The sequence below is a fragment of the Myotis lucifugus genome, unplaced genomic scaffold (genome assembly GCF_000147115.1).
Source record: "Myotis lucifugus unplaced genomic scaffold, Myoluc2.0 scaffold_880, whole genome shotgun sequence".
Lineage (NCBI taxonomy): Eukaryota > Metazoa > Chordata > Mammalia > Chiroptera > Vespertilionidae > Myotis > Myotis lucifugus.
In genome coordinates, this window is record NW_005871928.1 from 131,917 (window position 1) to 154,385 (window position 22,469).

Below are 22,469 nucleotides of genomic sequence, written 5' to 3' on the forward strand. Positions count from 1 at the left end.
ATATCCTATCTCTCTCTGAAATCCATATATGTGTTTCAATCACCTAGTCAGTCTACACACATCTGAACAGCAGCACAGCCTAGGGACCTCTGGTGACAAGCAGCCAAGGTTCTCTTGAGGGCAGAGCATTCAGTGACCCAGAGAACAGTATGGGAGGTGTCATCTATGTCAGTGTGGCAGGTGGGGAACCCTTCCTGAGCTGCACAATCACCCACAGGGGATGATGACATCAGTGTGGTCCCTGGGACTAAAAGCAAAGCGGCCAGGTACTAACATTGACAGACAAGTGAATGTAAAGGGAGTCCATTTCTGATCGTGTCTTTATAGTATGATAGGGGGAAGTTTAAGATAATTTCTAACATGACGGGTTGCTGTGATGCTACATGACAGGTTCAGAGCTTAGAGGCCATATATGTGCCCACCTGCCATTTCTTGTTGAGGGCAGACCCAGTGAACCATAGGAATGAGATAGCACACATCCATGTCACCTGCACTTGAAAGTCCCCACCGGCATGGGGAAGGGAGAAGAGAAAAGGGTGAGAGAGAAATGTATTACAGAAGTGGTGAACTAGAATTTTGGGAAAAAAGCTAATTAGAAAACACCCTGTCCTTGTCATGGCTTACTTGTGTTCCCAGTGAAGTTGTGCCTCTGGGAATGAAGCTGTGTGAGAGAAGTGTGAATCAAAGAACTATGAACAGCAGGTAATACAAAGTGATGGCCTTAGCAAACTGGGATTGGAATCAGAAGTATAATGGGTATTATTATGTTGTTTGGTGTCTTGGAGGGACAATAGGAGGACAGCATGGATATTGCCTGACAACACCAGTGTCAAATCCATCCCATTCCCATATGTGCAACATCTCTTCCTACCCTGTGTGCCTGACACCCCCTGTTATTGAAAGGGGCAGTGTGACTCCTATTTGAGGATCAGAGCACACGTATCTTGTATCTGTTCATCTGCCTTTATTGTGGGAAGACACAGCATCAGTAAGAATATAAGGAGAGATTGACTTTGATGGGACCAAGTCCTGCTTTGTTCTCTGTTATAGGGAGTAGGGGAGCATATGGATGTGCAGGGTGGGGAGTATGGCAAACTTGGAATCTCAAGAGAGAATCTTATCATGGGATGTACTGTCTCCATTATGACAGGATATGAACTTTGAGGACATGGCCATTGCCTTCTCTCAGGAGGAGTGGGAGATCCTTGAGGAGGCTCAGAGACGTCTGTACTGTGACGTGATGCTGGAAGTGTTTGCTCTTGTAGCATCTGTAGGTAAGACTTTCACATCATCTCTCCTAGTGTCCTGAGGTGATGTTCTCTCTTACTGTATTCTCCAGGCATAGCACTCTCTCTCTCACAGCCAGACCATGGGTTCTTCAAATATTCCTCACTGGCTTTTCAAATGTGCTGTGGCTGCCAGTGCTGAGCTCTGTGAAGAGCCCTGAGCAATAGACTCCACAAACTTCTCTTACAGCATTTGCCTCAGGAAGTGCAGGAAATTTCTGGGAGTCAGGGGTCTTACAGACAGCTTAATGGATCCCATCTGCTGTTTCTCTTCCTGGGAGGATGACTATATTCGGATCCATGGTTTCCACCTCTGCTCCTTTCCTATAGCTAAACTCCTGGGTGACTGTCTGTGCCAGACTATGGTCTTTACTTGCATGAACCATGGGCTGTTCTTGTAAGACCCTCCTTCATACCAGGAACCAGCTCTTTCCAATCAGTGTTCAGATGCAAGTGCCACTTGCTACACCACATTCCTACCTTATCTTTTACCTACTTTACTCTATCTGACATGTCACTTCACCTGTGACTTCCTGGATTTGTGCTATGTTAACATTGTGGCATTTTTACATCACCTGTTCCTCTGCACTGCTGCCTCTGCAGTATTCTTTAACACTGACTTACACATGTGTTATGAAGTGCACATATATGCTTAAGTAGGTTTTAAATATTAGCTACTTGTTTATTGAACTTTTCTTTAAATAAGATATAAGCAAAATTCTGCAGAGCTTGCCTATGTCACCTGCAGACAAGCCCTACTGAACACTGTTAGCCTAAAGGAAGGGCTGGAAGTCTAAACTCTCTTCCATGTAGTACTTGCCATCTTTGTGTCAGATTCCCGGTGTAGCCTTCCTTCTTTTACGATCTGCAGAGGCCCAGAACTTCACAGAAGCCTCTTATTAATGCATACTGCACATCATTTCTTTTCTGAAAATTGCATGGAGCCCAGCTGTCATGGGCCACCTACTTTGTAATGGAGCTTCCCCCTGTCACTGCAGTCTTCGTTCATTTCCTCACCTTTTTTCTGTTTTCAGGTTGTAGGCATAAAATGAATGATGAGGAGGCCTATTCTGATCAGAGTGTATCCATAGAAGAAGAGTCACATGTCAGGGATTCTGAGACAGCTTCAGCATCCCAGAAGTCGCATTCCTGTAAACAGTGTTTCTCAGCGTTAAAAGATATTATGCACCTGACTGAGTCACAAGCAGAATACTTTGAGCACAAATGCTTCTTCAGTGAGGCATGTGTGACAGACTTCTGTTTCAGTGCAAACCCTCACCAGCAACAGAGGGATGCTAGTGGAGAGATGTCCTGGAAAGTAGCTATGAACAGGCCCTCATTTGTGACCAGAAGCAGCTTCTACTTATCAGAGGTGCCTTCAAAGAACAGGGAGGTTAGGAAAGACGTCCAAGCTCCCTCAGAGCTTCTCCAGCCCCAGGCTTCTCAGAACACCGAGGAGCCACACTGTGGCAGTGAGGTTTCACAAGAATATCTCAGTGCAAAAAGTCATCACCAGTGGGCTGAATGTGAAATAGCTGCCGGTCAGAAACAGAAAGTTGTTGAATCTCAGAGTGTCTCTTCTGAAGAATTGATTTATGAGTTTGACACATGTAGGAAAGTTTTTAGACGAATCTTTAACCTCATTCAACATAAGAGAGTTGACACCAGAGAAAAGCCATATACATGTACAGATTGTGGGAAGTCCTTCAGTCAGAGTTCTAACCTCATTCATCATCAGAGAATTCACACTGGAGAAAAGCCTTATAAGTGTAGTGAATGTGGGAAGTCCTTCAGATATAAGTCTGAGGTCAATAAACACCAGCGAATTCACACAGGAGAAAAGCCATATGAATGTACAGACTGTGGGAAGTCCTTCAGTCAGAGTTCTAAACTCATTCAACATCAGAGAATTCACACTGGAGAAAAGCCTTATAAGTGTAGTGAATGTGGGAAGTCCTTCAGATATAAGTCTGAGGTCAATAAACACCAGCGAATTCACACAGGAGAAAAGCCATATGAATGTACAGACTGTGGGAAGTCCTTCAGTCAGAGTTCTAAACTCATTCAACATCAGAGAATTCACACTGGAGAAAAGCCTTATAAGTGTAGTGAATGTGGGCAGTCCTTCAGATATACATCTGATGTCAAAAAACACCAGCGAATTCACACTGGAGAACAGCCATATGGGTGTACAGATTGTGGAAAGTCCTTCAGTCAGAGTTCTGCCCTCATTCGCCATCGGAGAATTCACACTGGAGAAAAGCCATATGGGTGTACAGATTGTGGAAAGTCCTTCCGTCAGAGTTCTGCCCTCATTCGCCATCAGAGAATTCACACTGGAGAAAAGCCTTATGCATGTAGATATTGTAGAAAATCTTTCAGATATAAGTCTGATGTCACTAATCACCAGCGAGTTCACACTGGAGAAAATCCATATCAGTGTAAAGACTGTGGGAAGTCCTTCAGTAAGAGTTCCATCCTCATCCAACATCAGAGAATTCACACTGGAGAAAAGCCTTATGAATGCACAGATTGTGGGGACTCATTTACCCAAAAAATGTAGCCTTATAAGACACCTGAGTCTTCACACTGGAGAAAAGACTTAAATGTTTCCTTTTTCTTATCCAGAATAACATCACTGAAGGTTACTCTGTTACACATTTGCCTAAATATGATCCATTTTTATTAGGACATACACAGTTCTAGATTCCTCATAAGTTTCAGATACAAGTGAGGCTTTAAGGAGCTGCTTGCACTGCTATCCTGCCCAGGTCTACTATGTGATTGATGTCACTGTGAGGGTTTATGGCTGACGTGATTTCATCTCTACCACTGGCTCACCTGAACAGTGTGAATCAGTTACAAACCCTGCATGTTCTCTTGTGCTTGAGTAAATTCTAAATACTCTGAACACACTCTAGCTGGTTTGGCACAGTAATAAAATGTTGGCCTGCAGATAGAATTGTTCTGGGTTGGATTCCGGTCAAGGGCACATGCTGGGGTTGTGGGCTCCATCCCTGGGGGGGGGGGGGGCGGGGGGTGCATGCAGCAGAGAGCTGATCAATGATTCCCTCTCATCATTGATGTTCCTATCTCTCTACCTCTCCCTTCTTCTCTGAAATAAATTTTAAAATATCTTTTTTATGAAAGAACAAATGGCAAAATTTAAATAAAATCTCTGATTTAAAACTAATTAAATAAATAAATACTCTGAACTCTTGGCAGGATCTTCACTCCTTCCTCTCTGACTAGGGAATGGGCCTGACTCAGGGTTTGTCCAGAATACCCATCTGCAGGAAAGAAGTAGTACCACTTAAGGTGGTTCTCACATTATGCTGTGATGATTGGCTTAGATCAGCCATGGGCAAACTACGGCCCGCGGGCCGGATCCGGCCCGTTTGAAATGAATAAAACTAAAAAAAAAAAAAAAGACCATACCCTTTTATGTAATGATGTTTACTTTGAATTTATATTAGTTCACACAAACACTCCATCCATGCTTTTGTTCCAGCCCTCCAGTCCAGTTTAAGAACCCATTGTGGCCCTTGAGTCAAAAAGTTTGCCCACCCCTGGCTTAGATTCTATTTCACCAATCTGAACCCCGCTGGGTATGCTTTATGATATCTCAGTAAAGGGTTTTTTTTTCCTGTTGTACCTTTCATTATGTTGGTTCTATTCACTTCCTGCCATGTTTTGAAAGCACTGTTGTGATCTGTCAGGATGTAGATGTGAACAGATATTGTGGGGACGTCAAACCTTCATTGCTTCAGAAGGGAGAGCATGATGGCAGAAAAATCACTTTGTCCCATACTGGCTTATTTTGTATTGCTGCCCAAGGCTTTGAAAGAAAGACAGCATGACTTTGTGGTTTTAATTTACATCCCGGGACCTTGGTTATTGGTGAGTTCAATGGTCACCCAGAAAAGGAGATTTTTGCTGTCCTTCTGTGAACAATACGAATTGTGTTCTCTGATCACAATATGTGTTACATCAGTCTTTGCAATGTTTGGGGGAACTTCTATCCATGTACTGCAAAGGAACCATGTACCATGAAGTACAAAATGTTATAGTCTTGTGACATTTGTTGTAAGACTCTGAGGTAACCTACTATTGTTACAGACACACTGTATTCATAGTGATGGGAGAGAGTGCAGCAAATTAGATGGAAAGTGTCTCTTGAATGTAAATCCACAAATGTTACTGGGCCTGTGACTTGTGTGAACTCTGTATATAGACATTCTCAGCACCTCCAAAACTTTTTCTTGTATATGAAGTCATGGGCAGAGAAAATAATTTAATGGTTTTGTGGATTCCCCTGGTTTGTATATGGTGTTCACCTCAAGGTTATTTCTCAATATGTAAGAACTCAAGGCTGGAGGAGAGATCATCCTGTAATGAGTCCCAGTATGTGTCTTTTGTAACAATCACATTTTCTGTTGAATCCCATGGCAGTAATCTTCACTGCTTGCTAATATTTGCTGCCAATGAGGCAAAGCTCTTCCTTCCAGGAAATGAGAGCTGACATGCAAGGAAGTGCACTTTTCTAATGTGTGCTATTTTGTGAGTCTTGACCTACAGATAAAGCTGTGAAACCACCACAGGTGAAATCTTATCTGTCACTATATTCAAGGTGTGGCATAAGTAGACTTTCTGTTGTGAGTACACAAACCGCACCGCTTGTGCTTTTAAAAAATATCATTAAAAAATAAGTTTTTTTTAAGGACAAGAGGAGGGACGAGAAAGAGAGATAAACATACCTGAGCTCTCTCCTGCACATCTCTTACTGGGGATCCAGGCTGGTATGTGCACTGACATGGAATTGAACCAAAACGTTTCAGTGCACTGGATGACACGCCCCCCCAGCTGAGGTACACAGTGAAAACAAAGTTTATTCTGGTATATTTATATATTAGTTATTTCTCATACCCACAAATCTAATCCTACATTTCCCACACTCTATATTTTCCCCCGCCCTTTTATAATCTCTCTTTCTGACTTTCCCTGTCTTTCATGCAATCATTCATATTCCATCCTTTACATTATATTAGTTCATATTTTTCATAATTTTATATGTACTATAATTGTGTATTTTTATAAATACTTATTTCTTTAATGCCACTGATATTTTGAGATCCAATATAAATGCTTATGTGAATATTGAATTTGTTTTATTGCTGAGTAGTATTGTGTTCTATTAATAGCAACTTCATCTATTGATCTCTATAAAATTGGTTATTTCCAGATTTGTAGTACCCTATCTAATAAAAGAGAAAAATGCAAATTGACTGTACCTCTGCTATGCCCTCAAACCATGCCCACCAGCCAATCAGGAGTGAGTATGCAAATTAACCCAACCAAAATGGCTGTGACCACAGAGCTGGAGCGAGCAGGAGGCTTGGGTTGCCTCCCCCCCCCCCACCGGCAATGGAGGAAGCCAAGCTTCCCGAAAGCCCTGGAAGATAAATAAATCCCAGACTCCTGCTTCCCTCTGCTCAAGCAGGCTCTGAAAAAAAAAAAGAATAAAAGGAGGGCCTGGGAGCTTGGGGCCCTGGGGCCCTGGTCTGCCTGTAAATAGCCATCAGCCCCTCACCCAGGCTTGCCAGGCACCCCAGCGGGGATCCCTACCCTGAAGGGGGTGTGGCCAGCTTGAAAACAGCTGTTATCCCCACACCCAGGCTGCCCACGCCCCCCAGCAGTGATCCTCACCCTATAGCATTGTAGCTGGCCTGCAAACCACCAGAGGCCCCTCACCTAGGCCGCCCCATGCCCCCAAGAGAATCCCCACCCTGATCCAGGACACCCTTCAGGGCAAACCAGCTGGCCCCCACCCATGCACCAGGCCTGTATATATACTTATAAAATGGTAATATGATAATTAGACTGGGAGACCTTCCAGGAGACCTTCTGGAAGTTCTGGATAAAGCCATCGTGGCGGCGCGAGGTAGTGGTGATTATAGGCCAAGAGTGTACGGCAGGCAGTGGGTGATCAGGCTGGTGGGGGTGGTGCTAGTGGGGGTAAGCAGATCAGGAGAGGGACCAATTTGAGGCAATCAGGTCATCAGTAGGGTTTAGTTGGAGGTGATCAGGACAGCAGGGGGCAGTTGGAGGTGAGCAGGCCAGTGGGGAGGGAAGGTGGGAGCGAGAAGGCCAGCAGGGGGCAGTTGGGGGTGAGCAGGCTGACAGGGGAGGCAGATGGGGGCAAGCACACTGGCACGGAGGGCAGTTGGGAATGATCAGGCTGGTGGTAGGGGGCAGTTGGGGGCGAGTAGGCTGGCAGGCAGATTGGTTAGGGGCAGTCAGGCAGGCAGGTGAGTGGTTAGCAGCCAGCAGTCCCAGATTGCGAGAGGGATGTCCAACTGCCAGTTTAGGCCCGATCCCTGTAAACCAGCAGTAGGACATCCTTTGAGGGGTCCCAGATTGGAGAGGGTGCAGGCTGGGCTGAGGAACACCCCCTCCCCTGTGTACAAATTTCGTGCACCGGGCCACTAGTTATAAATAAATCTGGAATATTTGTGTTCAGTTATTTTTATAGATAGATCTTTTACTAATCCAAAATTTGCAGTGTAGGTTGATGTTTCACACTTCTAGAACTGTGATCTAAAGTGGACATGCACTTTGCCTTCCTGTCCAGGCATAGTATATAAAAATTCCAGTTTTGTTCAACCCTGGCATCACATTTGGTGGTTAATCTTTTAAAATAGTAGGCCTGGAGTTGTGTATATGTGAAATTTCTTTCATTTTAATTCTATTACATAAGGATTTCTGATGGTGAACATTTTTTCATACATTTATTTTATTGTCTTTATCTCCTTTGTTAAAATGTTGGCTCAGAATTTTTGCCTATTTCAAAATAATTTATTATTTTAACCAATATGAAGACAGTTCACAATCTGAGATATATATTTGAATTTCACTCATTCCTCTATAACTCACCTGATTTCTTTGCTATATGGAACTAGGTTTTGAATACTGTAAGGAAAGCTAATTTTCTCAATTTTTATTCTGTGTACAATTTAAACCCAAATGTACCTTATATTTACAGGTTTTATCTGCATGGTTAACATTCTCCACCACTCTTTTATAAGTCTAAGCATTCAATAATACATTTAGTGAAGTCAAAGTCATAATCTTTGTTAATTTCCCTCATGTAAATACTCTCATTGTGGTTAGTTTCAAACTGCCAAAATGATGGCACTGAACGAGGATATGATAAGATATTTCAGTAGAGAATCAGTATATTTTACTGGAGGCCCATTTCATGAAATCTGTGCATGGGGGGAGGGGGGATGCGGAGGATGAGGGTCCCCTCAGCCCCGCCTGCACCCTTTAGCAATTCAGGACTCCTCGGGGGATGTCTGACTACCAGTAAGGCCATATTGGGCTTATAGTGGCAGTCGGGCAACCCTAATGCAATCCGGGACTGCTCGTTCATAACTGCTCCCTTGCCTGCCTGCGTGATCGCCCCTAACCCCTCTGCCAGTCTGCCTGATCTTATGACCTCTTAAATACCAGTGTCCTGGGACTGTCTTACATCTGTTCTAGTCCTTTGACCTGGGGACTCCTATTAATACTGGAACCTCCTATTAATCTTTCCTGCACGCCACTTACTTTCAGGCAATTGCATGGAAACAGTGTATTATCTAGTATACACATTTGTATCAGGTGGTAATGCATGCTACCACAGTCAACATTCATTTCCTTATCATTCTGTGTTTTTAGGTTTTTGTCATAAAATGGAAGATAAAGTGGCAACTTCTGCACAGAGTTTATCTGTGGAAGGAGAGTCACAGATCAGGGCTTCTAAGACAGCTCCAGCAACCCAGAAGGCCCTTTTCTGTAAGTGTTGTTTCTCGGTGTTAAAATATACCTTGAACCTTACTTAGTTAGTAGCACCATTTGTTGTACAGAAAACATTCTTTGGGGATTCATGTGTGAAAGTCTTCTCTTTGAGTGAGAATCCTCATCAGCAACAGAGGAATGCTAGTGAAGGGAAGCCCTGGAAAGAAGATATGGTCAGAGCTTCCTTTTCGTCCAAAATCACCTTCTACTTATCTTGAGTGCCTTCAACCAGAAAGGAGATTTAGGAAGACTTCTCAGCCATCTCGTATCATCCCCAGCACCAGGCAACTCTTAAAACTGAGGCTCCCCACTGTGGCAGTGAGATTTCACAAGAATTTATTGATGGAAGTAATATTCACCAGAGTGCTAAATGTGAAAAAAGTGCCAGTAACAATCATTAAGTTGTTCAACATCAGGGTGTCTGCTCTGGAGAAATGAATTATGAGTATAAAAATGTGGGAAAGTGATTAGAAGAATCATTAACTTAATTAGAGATAAGAGAATTCACAATGAATAAAAGCCCTATAAGTGGACTGGATGTAAGAATTTCTTTATTGAGAGCACTGCTCTCATGAAACACTGGAGAAATAACACTGGAGAAGAGCCATATGAATACATCGATTAGGGCAGGGGTGGGCAACCTTTTTGTGAGTGTGTGCCAAAACCAGCAAAATCTGTGTCTGAAAATTCTTTGTGCTAACCCTGATTTTTTGAGAACATGTTACACCTACTTGATATCTCTTAAGGTGTACGTATGTGAAGAACCTTTAAGAAATAATAAAATTCATTTGAGTGACAAAAACACAGTATAAGATGATGAAAAATGCATTTATTTTTAATGTATACATGTACACTGATAGTCCGACAGAAAACTTTATGACTCCATTTGATATTATCAGTGGGACTTTTGCTGCTGCATCACTGATGACAGAAATTTCACATCAGGTTTATATTTCGTGACCTTCAGAGATATGCACGAGCTACTACTTTCATCCATCAGGCTACGCCTATTATGAGAGTTAACAAAATTCATCATTGAGAACAAAGATTCAAAAATGTATGTGGATGAAAACATGGAGAGTAACGCTGTTGCAAAGTTTTTTAAACAGAAAAATTTTCTGGAATGGCATTCCAAGTCCTCATTAGTTCGTTTTTGACACTTCTCTCTAGTATTCCTATCTCTAATCACTTTTTTTCAATGTTTTCCAAGTCAAATCTAAGGTCAATAAATTTCTGCTTCCAAATTGAGCTATTCTGAAGTTCAATCAACTGCATTTCAAAGTCAGCCATGTCTATCCATGAAAACATTTGTAAGTTTAGTTCCTCCAGTTTCATGCTGTCTGGAAACCACATGAATTTTGCTCTCTTCCAGTTCTCTGAATTTTGCAAATCTTGAGAAGAACTGCTCAATAGTTGACTCGATGATGTTTAAAACATCTTTTGAAGGCTTTGACAGTCTGTTCTGTCATCTTTTGGGAGGTCTTTGATGTGCCTCTTGAGGTTTGGGAAATATCTAAATCTCTCACCATTCACATCCCTCTTAAAGACTTCCAGTTTCTTTCCAAAAGCCTTTATGTAACCAAACATAACATCAAGTGTCTTGCCACTTTAACATTTAAGTCATTCAATGTTCACAAAAATTGTAAATGGAAGATTATAAGAGAGGGTTTTGCGTGCCAGTAGAAGTTCATGGCGTGCCATGTTTGGCACACATGCCAGGGGTTGCCCACCCCTGGATTAGGGGAAGGTATTCAGTCAACAACACACCATTCATGCTGGAAGAAAGAGGTACTATGCTGCTGTAAAAAAAGAAGGAACTCTTACCATTTGCAACAGCATGGATGGAACTGGGGAGCATTATGCTAAGTGAAACAAGCCAGTCAATGAAGGAAAAATACCACATGATCTCACTCATTCATGGATAATAAAGACCATTACAAACTTTTGAACAATAATAGATACAGAGGCAGTGCTGCCTCAAACTGATTGTCAAACTGCAGTGGGAAGTCCAGGGAGGGTTGGGGGCAGGAGGGAGGGGAGTAAGAGATCAACCGAAGGACTTGTATGCATGCATATAAGCATAACTAATGGACATAAGACACTGGTGGGTAAGGGAGGGCAGGGGATTGTCAAGGGCGGGGGGGGGGGGAGGGGGAAGGACACATATGTAATACCCGTTGTAATACTTTTAGCAAAAAAAATTAAAATTAAAATTAAAATAAAAAATAAAAATTAAAAAATAAAAATAAAAAAATAAAATGGGTTGATCAAAGATAAAAAAAATACTCAGCAATAAAAAAATACTTAACTTTTCACATAAGCATTAGGGTTGAAACTCCAAATAACTGTGTAGCATGGAAGAGTCCCATATTTATTAAAGAACACACTCATTATAGTTTTTATAACACTATGAAAAATATGAACTAATCTTGTAAAGGAAGGAAAATGAATGACTGCATTTAGAGCTGGAGAAGGCGGAAAGAGAGATTATAAATGGACAGGAGGTAAATATAGGGGGTATTAAAGTAGGTTTAGAGTTGTTAGTATGGAAATTAATACAAGGGTTTATAAACAATAATACAAGAATAAACTCTTCCCTGGCCATTGTACTTCACTTGGTTGAGCACCATCCCTTTCCCTGAATTGTCATGGGTTCCATTCCAGATCAGGCCCCATGACTGCCTGGATGTCCTGTAGTTGATGTGCTGGAGGCAGCAGTTCAATGTTTCTTTCCCATAATGCTGTTTGTCTCTCTCCCACTCTTTCTAAAAGGTCAATAAAAATATGTTAAATATATAAAAGACTTATTTTAAAAGGGAGAATAAACTCTGTGTTTTGCATATTCGCATGTAAGCCTACTTTTGCCCTAACCTATATATGGGTGATATTTCACTTGTGACATTTTTACAGCTTTATCCATATGTCCAAGTTCACCACATAGTACACATTAGAAGAGTGCATTTTGTTGCATGTCAGTTATAAATATACTTAATAAAGCCTTAACAAGCATTTCCAAATAAAGACCTGGTTATCCCTGTCTTGTTAGGAAATTAAAATGGTAACCCTATATGGGCTCTACCATCTCTCCCCTAATTTCCTGGGAGGACCAGTCTTGCCACAGGAGCAGCAAATATCAGCAAGCAGTGAAGACTATGGCCCTCTGAATCCACAGGAATGCTGACCGGTTACAAAAAACACATCCTGGGACTGATTATAGGAATATTCTTCCTCTAGCTTTGAGGTGTTGCCAGTTGAGGAAACCTTGAAGTGAATCCAAGGGTAATCCAAAAATCTGTGTGTTTATTTTCTCTGCCAATGACTTTAGCCACAGAAAAGAGTTATGGAGGCCCTGAGAATGTCTGTAAGCAAACATCAGACAAGCCACAGACCTTGGATCATTTGTGGAAAATGTGAAGAGGCACTTTCATCTAATTTACTGGTCTTTAGCACAGCCCACAAGAGTGCAGTTCCTTCTGGGTAATGTAGTTTACTCAAACGCACTGGGGAGTACTAGCATCCCTGCCAATGACTAAGGTGAATAAAGGTGTTGTGGCCCAGCAAGTGATGCCTTGGGAGGGAGTAGATGGGACCATAGGCCTGGCTAATTGGAGCAGACTAACAGGTCTCTGAGGGGAAGAAGGTGGGGGAGGAATGCAAGAGGTCCACCAAAGAATATACACAGAGGCGGGAAATGGGAAACATCGATAATACTATCACCAATGAAAAATATATGCATTTTCATAAGTTTTAAAATAATGCAGCCCAGCTGGTGTAGCTCAGGGGTTGAGCCTCCACCTATGAACCAGGAGGTCATGGTTCTTTTCATTTTTAAAATTATTTATTGTTTAAAGTAGAGAGGAAACCAAGATGGCGGCATAGGTTAACATGGGAGTTTGCTGCCTCAAACAACCACTTCAAAAATACAACTAAAAGACGGAACGGACATCATCCAGAACCACAGGAAGGCTGGCTGAATGGAAGTTCTACAACTAGGAGGAACCGAGAATCAGAGGAGGCGCAGTGCTGAAGTAAAATACTAAGGTGCGGAGTGCGCGCGCGGCGAGGGCTGGTGGCTGAGGGCGTGGTTGTCTGTTTCAATCCGGAGGGAGCCTCAGACTCAGAGCTCCAGATCCGGGCGAGTCTCTAGGGACCCAGACTCAAACGGGAGAAGCAGGACTGTCTGGCTACGGTCCCCCTGAGGTTTGCAGCTGTTGCTGGGACAGAGAGGCAGAGCCCCTGGGGAAGGACTGAGAGCAGCCATAACTGCTCCCTCCTCCGCCCTGTTGATCCCGTGGGACCCGCCCCGCCCAAGCCCTGCACAGAGCCATTTGCTGGATAGCCTCAGGCAAAGGCTAGATTAGCACAGCCAGTCGGCCTGGAGGTCAAATCGCTCTAGTATTAACTATAACAATCAAGGCTTAATTACAACAAGACTGCGCACAAAGACCACTAGGGGGTGTACCAAGAAAGCGTAAAAAATTGCGGAGACAAAGAAACAGGACAAAACTATCAAGGGAGGATATTGAGTTCAGAACCACACTTTTGAGGTCTCTCAAGAGGCTTCTAGAGTCTGTCGATAAACTTGATGAGTTGTACAGGAAATCTAATGAGACCCTCGATGGTGTGATAAAGGACCATCTAGAAAGTAAGCATACACTGACTGAAATAAAGAATATTATACAGACTCCCATCAGCAAACCAGAGGAGCGCAAGAATCAAGTCAAAGATTTGAAATACGAAGAACCAAAAAACACCCAACTGGAAAAGCAAAATGAAAAAAGAACCCAAAAATACGAAGATAGTGTAAGGAGCCTCTGGGACAGCTTCAAACGTACTAACATCAGAATTATAGGGGTACCAGAAGATGAGAGACAGCAAGATATTGAAAACCTATTTGAAGAAATAATGACAGAAAACTTCCCCCACCTGGTGAAAGAAATAGACTTCCAAGTCCAGGAAGCGCAGAGAACCCCAAACAAAAGGAATCCAAAGAGGACCACACCAAGACACATCATAATTAAAATGCCAAGAGCAAAAGACAAAGAGAGAATCTTAAAAGCAGCAAGAGAAAGAAACTCAGTTACCTACAAGGGAATACCCATACGACTGTCAGCTGATTTCTCAACAGAAACTATGCAGGGCAGAAGGGAGTGGCAAGAAATATTCAAAGTGATGAATGCCAAGAACCTACAACCAAGATTACTTTATCCAGCAAAGCTATTATTCAGAATTGAAGGTCAGATAAAGAGCTTCACAGATAAGGAAAAGCTAAAGGAGTTCATCACCACTAAACCAGTATTATACGAAATGCTGAACGGTATCGTTTAAGAAGAGGAAGAAGAAAAACGTAAAGATACAAATTGTGAACAACAAACATGCTTCTATCAACAAGTGAATCTAAGAATCAAGTGAATAAATAACCTGATGTACAGAATGAACTGATGATTATAATAGAATCAGGGACATAGAAAGGGAATGGACTGACTATTCTTGGGGGGAAAAGGGGTGTGGGAGATGCAGGAAGAGACTGGACAAAAATCGTGCACCTATGGATGAGGACAGTGGGTGGGGAGTGAGGGCGGAGGGTGGGGTGGGAGCTGGAAGGAGGGGAGTTATGGGGGAGAAAAAAGAGGAACAAATGTAATAATCTGAACAATAAAGATTTAATTAAAAAAAATTAAGTATAACATATAGTATTACATATAACTCCTTTTTCACTCATTGAGTTCTGCCCAGCCACTCCCGGCCTCAGCAAAGGCCCTATCCCCATAGAGTCTCTGTCCACTGGTTATGTTTATATGAATGCATATAAGTCCTTTGGTTGATCCCTTACCTCCTTCTCCCTCACTTGAATTCCCTCTGAAGTTTGACAGTCTGTTCGATGCTTCCATGTCTCTGAATCTATTATTGTTCATAAATTTATGCTGTTCATTATATTCCACAAATGATGAGGTCATGTGATGCTGGTTCTTTTCCTGGTCAGGGCACATACAAAGGTTGCAGCCTCTATTCTCCGTGTGGGGGTGGCGTCATGTATGAGGCAACTAATCAACAATTATCTCTCATCATTGATATTTTCAACTCTCTCCCTTCCATTTTCTAAAATCAACAAAAATATTTTAAACAAAGTATATGCATAGGCCATGGACATAGACAATAATGTGGTGAGGGACTAGCAGTGAGGGAAGGGTAGAGGGAGAAAACAGGGAAGGAGTATGGCAGAAATTGGAAATATCTGTAGCAGAGTCAGTTTATCATGGAAGTGGGGTTTAAATTGTACATAGGATACAATTTTAGAAAAATAGTTTTCCTCCCCATATTCAAAATGTATAGTTCCAAATGACAAAGCAAGAACTTTGAGGAATGAGTGAGGTGAAAACAGATGTCTTACATGGTGAAATGACTTCGTATTGATTAAATCATAAATTCATTTTAAAGATTGGAAAAAGTTTCTTTTTTTTTTTTTAAATATATTTTATTGATTTTTTACAGAGAGGAAGGGAGAGGGATAGAGAGTTAGAAACATCGATGAGAGAGAAACATCGATCAGCTGCCTCCTGCACACCAGGGATGTGCCTGCAACCAAGGTACATGCCCTTGACTGGAATCGAACCTGGGACCCTTCAGTCCGCAGGCCGATGCTCTATCCACTGAGCCAAACCAGTTAGGGCTGGGAAAAGTTTCTGACCAGACTTTTCAACAAAGGAGATAAGGACAGCGTAAATAAATGCATGAAGAAATGGTCACCATAAAAGTTTCTTAGGTGCCCAACCGGTTTGGCTCAGTGGATGGAGCATCAGCCTGCGGACTCGGGGGTCCCAGGTTCGATTCCGGTCAAGGGCATGTGCCTTGGTGCGGGCACGTCCTCACTGGGGGTCGTGCAGGAGGCAGCTGATGGATCTCTCTCATCGATGTTTCTGGCTCTCTGTCCCTCTCCCTTCTTCTCTGTAGAGAATCAATAAAATATATTTTTTTTAAAAAGAAAAAACTTTCTTAGGGATATGGAATTAAAACAAAACAAGGTAACACTACTGATTTTCAGGCCTACAATTTTAAAAATATTAAACATCACATGTGCTCACAGTGATAATGAAAAACTAGAATTTCTTCAAAAGCAAAACAATCACCTGTACTGCAACAGTTAGATAAGGAAAACATACATTTGTATAAGGAACTGAAGCTAATATTCCCAGGAAATTTATTTATAATACCTCAAACCTGGGAATAACAAAAAGCCATAGACAGATCAATAGATCAAGTGGTTATTTACACAACACAATACTACTCAGCAATAAAAAATAATTAACTTTTCACATAAGTATTAGTGTTGAACCTCAAATTAACTGTGTAGCATAAAAGAGTCCCATACTTGTTAAAAATACACACATTATAGTGTTTAAAACATTATGAAAGATACTAGAAGCCCAGTGCATGAACTCGTGCATGGGTAGGTTTCCCTCAGCTGGCCGGCGATTGGGCTGTATGCCCAGTCCCTGTTGGGGCCGGCCAGCCAGGGGTAAGGACTGTGAGAGGTTGGCTGTGGGGGTGCACTGATCACCAGGGGGCAGCTAATGCATTGAACATCTGCCTCCTAGTGGTGTGTGTGCATCATAACGTCAAGTTGACCAGTCATTTGGTTGTAACAGTCACTTGGGCATATATATATATATATATATATATATATATATATATATATGAACTAATCTTGTAAAGCAAGGAAAATCAATGACTGCATTTAGAGCTGGGGAAGGAAGAAAGAGAGATTATAATAGGGCAGGAGGTATATATGGGGTGTGGTAAAATAGGTTTAGAATTGTGGGTATGGAGATTAATACAATAGTAAATAATAACACAAGTATAATTTCTTCCCTGGTCATTGTATGTCAGTTGGTTGGGCACCATCCCTTGCCCTGAAAGGGCACTGGTTTCAGTCCAGTTCAGGGCACAATGCCACCTGGATGCCCTGTAGGTGGTGGACAGGAGGTAGCACTTCAATGTTTCACATGTCTCCATTTCTCACTTTCTACTTTTCTCTGTTTGTAAAAGGTCAATAACATTATTTTTAAAAGTGAAAAAGACTAATATAAAATAAGAGAATAAACTCTGTGATTTGCATACCCACATCTGTAGGCCGACTTTTGGTCTAACCTGCACAAGGGTGAGATATATGATTATTTCACATGTGACATTTTTACAGCTTTATCCACATGTCCAAGCACACCACATAGTACACATTAGAAGAGTGCATCTTCTTGCATGTCAGTTATAAATAGACTTAATAAAGCCTTAAAAAGAACTTCCAAATAAAATCCTGGATATCCCTTTCTTGTTAGCAAATTAAAATCACAACCCTATAAGGTCTCTACCATCTCTCTCCTAATTTCCTGGGAGGACCAGCCTTGCCACAGGAGCAGCAAATACCAGCAATCAGTGAAGACTTTTGCCATCGGAATCCACAGGAATGTTGACTGGTTACAAAAAATACATCCTGGGACTGATTACAGGATTATCTTTCCTCATCTCTGAGGTCTTGACAGTTGAGGAAACCTTGAGGTGAGGCCAGGGGCTCCAATAAACTTTATTTTTTTCTGCCAATGACTTCAGCCACAGAAAACAGTTATGGAGGCCCCGAGAATGTATGTTCGCAGACATCACACAAGCCACAGACCTTTGATCATTTTTGGAAAATGTTCAGAAGGGCACTTTTCCTCCAATTTACTGCAGTCTTTCCGCCTCATTGTGAATTCAGTGTTTCTGTCCTAATGGAGGTTCCATTTAAACCTCAGAGTCTTAAAACAAAGGACACCAGTGTATGAGATTTCATATTTCATGGCACAAGGCTCTTTTGAAGTCTGTGGGGAGGAGTTCCCCTAGACATTGCAGAGAATTATGTAATGCTTACTGTGAAGAGAGACTCTATCGTATATAATAAAATGGTAATATGCAAATTGACATGAACGACCAGGAATGACCGGTTGCTATGACGTGCACTGACCACCAGGGGGCACTCAGTGCAGTAGGTTACCTTGCTCCTGGTGTTCGGCCAATCTGGATTGGGTGAGATGGCCCAGATTGGCCCTGATCGCTGGCCAGTGGAGACACCCCTCCCGTGCACAATTTCATGCACTGGGCCTCTAGTATAATTCATATTGTTCACACAAGCACAACAAAGGACTCCTATTCTTTATCACCATTGAACTCACCAATAAAGAGGCACCAGGCTGCAAATTACAACCACAAAGTCATGCAGACTTTCTTTTCAAGGCTTTGGTCAGCAATGCAAAATAACCCAATATTGGACAAAGAGTGATTTTCTGCCATTATTTTGTGCCTTCCAAAGCACATAAAGGTTGGGTCCCCACAAATACTGAGTCATACTAATTTACTCTCTTAAAGGAAACATTAAGAATAAGGTGCTGCCCTGCTCAGGGGGCTCAGTGGGTTGGGGCATCCTCCTGTAAAGCTCACCCCCACAAATCAATGGCCTGTTTGATTCATGGTAAGGGCACTTAACTAACTAGTTTGCAAATTTGATCCTTGTGCAGAAAGCAAAGAGGAGGTAATTAATCCAGGTTTCCTTTGTTGTCGATGTTTCCTCTTTCCCCCCCCTCTTTATCTCTCCCTTTCTCTCTCTCTCTCTCTCTCTCTCTCTCTCTCTCTCTCTCTCTCTCTCTCTCTCTCTCCAAAATTAATAAACAATTTCCTGGGACAAAATTAAAAAAAAATAAGGTGTTGAGATTTCAAGTACATATGGTTAAATCTAAAGCTATCTCTCTAGAATAGTTATCAGAATCACCTGAACTCAGTGGAATTCTGTCTCCTGTCATGTAAGAGGCTAAAAGAACCAATATCACAGATTTCAGAAAAACCCCACATGATTAAACACGTTTAAGCCCCTGGATTCTTTATGTGCATTCAGGACTGTAAATTTCCCTCTGGCAATGATTTTTCTGAAGGGGATGCCCACCAGCCCTTCTGCAGGCAGCCTGGGCCTGGAGGCAAACTGTGAGGCCTCCTGAGGAGAAGGTCAAGTCCTGCCACAGCGCCCACATGCCAGCCAGGACCCCCTTTCTAATCTCAATTGTCCAAATCAGCCACAGTGACCTCCCTTCATCTCCCAAATCGGGGGAGAGGGGAATGCTCCCAGCAGGCCTTCTAACTGGACTCTGCCACCCCTTCCCAAATTGTCTCAGGGAGGCCCCCACTCACCACCACTGGCTTCACCTTGTGCCTGAGCTCCTGTCGCCTGTCACAGCTGTCCTGTTCATTGTCTGTGGGCTGTCCTCCACTAGGACTCCAGCTCCTAAGGGAAGGGGACTCTGTATTTCCAGAGTCTGGGACAGTTGGGTCAACAGTGTCCATGCCCCCATTCCTTACAGGGCTCAGCTGTGCCCCGCCATTGGCTGCTGCCTCTACATCCAGTCTGATTCCAATTCTCATTCCTAGAGCCTTCCCTCAGTCCACCTTCTCAAGGACCCTGCCCCTCTCCAGCCCTGTCCCAGACCCCAACCTCTCTGCTCCTTCACCCACAAACCCCAACAGCACACTATGCCCAGAGTTCAGGATCCATCAACTAACTTCAGGAGCGTCCCTTCAGTGGGAACATCGCAGGCACAGCCAGGAAAGAGTGTAGAGGGTGGGCTGTGCAGGCAGTAGAGCAGTCTCAGTGCAGCAGGGTGGATGCTTACCCATGAAGGAAAGATCAGGACACTTTCTCTAGACTGATAAATATCTGGAACTTCCTTTGCTCAGCAGCCTGCTCCCCCTCCTGCTGGGCAGATAGGGAATCAGCCTCTGCAGAGAAAGCTCCTCTCCCTCCCTGGGCAAGTCAATGGCTGGAGCACTTCATTACAGTGGACTAGGTTGGCCCTGCCTGGGTCACAAGTTTTCTTGGAGCACATGCTGATCCCAGGTCATGACCCCCCAGGAACTCCTGTAGCAGAGCTTGCTCCATTTCCCACTAACCATGGCCCCAAAGAACAGAGAGACCATCAGCCTGGAATGTGACTAAGGTGGGCCTCAGAGCCACACACATGGCCCAGCAACAACTCTCCCTGGCAACTGCCCTGGGTTATTCCTGCCCACACATACCCACCTGCCCAGCAGCCACTGCTGCTCCCAGCCTTGACACCTGAGAGGAATCTAGGCTTCTCAACCATCTGAATGTGAAATAGCCCAGCCTAAAGCCCTTGACTGGAAGGTGCAGAGACCACAGGGGCATGTCCTACCCCAAAGCTTCTCCCACCTTCTTTGCTTTAGTCCCAGCTTTGCTTTAGACCCAGGGAAGCCATCATCCCCTGTGGGCAATTGTGCATCTCAGCCTGAGTTCCCTACCTGCCACACTTACGGCAACACCCCCTCCCATACTGTCCTGCTTTGCCTTCATGAGAACCCTGGCTGCTGGTCACCACGTGGCCCCTGGGCTGTGCTGATGTTTACATGTGTGTGGGCTGACTGGGTGAGTAAACACATATATTGATTTTAGAGTGAGAGGAAAATAGGGATAGAGACAGACACACACAACAGTTCTTTCGTTCCATTACTTTCATATCTTCATCGGCTGATTCTTGTAATAGCCCCACCAGTGATGGAACTTGCAACCTAAGTGTTATTGAGATAATTCTCTGACCCACTGAGCTATTTTGGCACAGCAAGACATATGTAGAAATTTATGTAAAATAACCCAATAATGTACCTGAGAATAGACAGATGCAAAAAGGATTCATGGGATTTTATAAGTGTCCTTTACAAGGAAATATTTCAAGTAAGCTATTTCTAAGGCAGGTAGTATTTCTGCATCAGTTCTTTTATATACTGAGAATGAAGCAGAGATAAGGGCAGGAGGATCCTGGTTTCAGTGATGCAGGAATGCATGGGAACATGAAAAATTTATGTTTAAAAAAGATATAGTTTAAAAGAAAATACTTAAATCAAACTTAAAGAAAGTTTTAAAAATGGACACTTCCCAAAAATTTTATTTTATTATGAAAGTTCTTGAGCATATTTGTTGCTACTGTATCAGCATATTACAAATAAAACATAATGATGTGCTACTGATATGTCTTAACATGTCTATGTTCAGTTCCATCATTTGAGCAGTTTGCAACTGACAATGATGAGAGTATTTACACCAGGAAAATTAACAAATATAAACCTAGACTTCACTTATTATTACTTTTCTGTGCTAGTATATAAACCCAATTCTCAATGTATTGATGATGGCGCAAGTCCTGGGAAATACTGCCTTCCTCTGTCTTACTAGGCACACAGGGTAGAACCAATCACAGTCTCCTCTTCTAAAGCCCTCCGTGATGCATGCACATGCAACTCACCAGGTGAGTCTCGGCTGTGTTGACTTAGAGTCCTAAGCTGGGAAGAGAGAGGCAATTATGAGAGGATGGACAAAGGACTCAGAAGGAGGGATCACAGGGGAGGCAGATGTTTTTACTGAGCTCGTGAGGTCTCTTCAGCAGATTTGAAGCAGACAGTGCCAGAGGAGCTTGCTTTGTGTGTGATTTTGAGATATTTCTCTTTCCTTATTCCACAGGAGATTCAAAAGTCCACAGGTGAGACGGAAAGACATGAAGGTCTGCGGTGGAGTGCTCAATGGAGGATCGAAACCCAGAACGGGGGCCATAAAGACCCTTGAAAGTCCAGAAAGGGAAGCAGCCACAGAGGGCCCAGGTGGCACCAAGGAGTCCCTGCCAGAGGACATGTTTCTCAGTGTGAGTATGAGCTGGCCTCTGTGAGGAACCTCAGGAAGTAGCATGGATGAGAGGGACATGTTTTGGACATAGAGGCGAGTTCTGTGCCTCTATGTGGAGTGTGCTTTCCCATGCAAGAGTCCCACTTCCTAAAACATCCTCACCAGGCTGGCCTCCTCATCTGCACACAAATGACTGGTATATTTGCCCATGTCCCTCATAGCTCTCATTAGGAACTTTGTTTTGGAATTTGTTTAATATTCTCTTTACTTGAGGACAAAAAAGTTCTAAGGTGAAACCTCTATTCCGTGTCTCCCACAGCGTCCGACCAGGCCGCTGCCCATCACAACGACAAAGAGAAAGAGTGTGCAAGACCCCTGTCTCAGACGGCAAATCTGAAAAAAAGAAAAAGGCAGAGTGAATGCGGGGTGAAAGGTGTTTCAATGGGGTGAAGTCTCTTTTTTAAATATAGATATATATTTTTAGTGGATTTCAGAGAGGAAGGGAGAGGGAGATATAAACATCCACGATGCAGGAGAATCGTGGACCTGCCACCTCCTGCATGCCCCCTACTGGGGATCGAGCCTGCAACCCGGGCATGTGCCCTTGACTGGGAATCGAACCCAGGACCCTTCAGTCC

At 43.0% G+C, this 22,469-nt stretch overlaps 1 protein-coding gene across 1 annotated transcript; it reads left to right on the plus strand.

The window, feature by feature from the left end:
• Positions 1 to 1,153: 1,153 nt before the first annotated feature.
• LOC102438490 (zinc finger protein 551-like) lies at positions 1,154 to 3,849 on the plus strand. The gene is made up of 2 exons (XM_023747449.1): positions 1,154 to 1,274; positions 2,321 to 3,849. Exons 1-2 carry the CDS (start codon positions 1,154 to 1,156, stop codon positions 3,847 to 3,849), a joined length of 1,650 nt encoding a protein of 549 aa, XP_023603217.1.
• Positions 3,850 to 22,469: the final 18,620 nt, after the last annotated feature.

Bases quoted from the DNA above. Each gene is read 5' to 3' on its own strand.
- LOC102438490 (XM_023747449.1), top strand. From the start codon at position 1,154: ATGAACTTTGAGGACATGGCCATTGCCTTCTCTCAGGAGGAGTGGGAG. The intron at 1,275-2,320 runs GTAAGACTTTCA...TTCTGTTTTCAG, and splicing joins TGCTCTTGTAGCATCTGTAG to GTTGTAGGCATAAAATGAAT.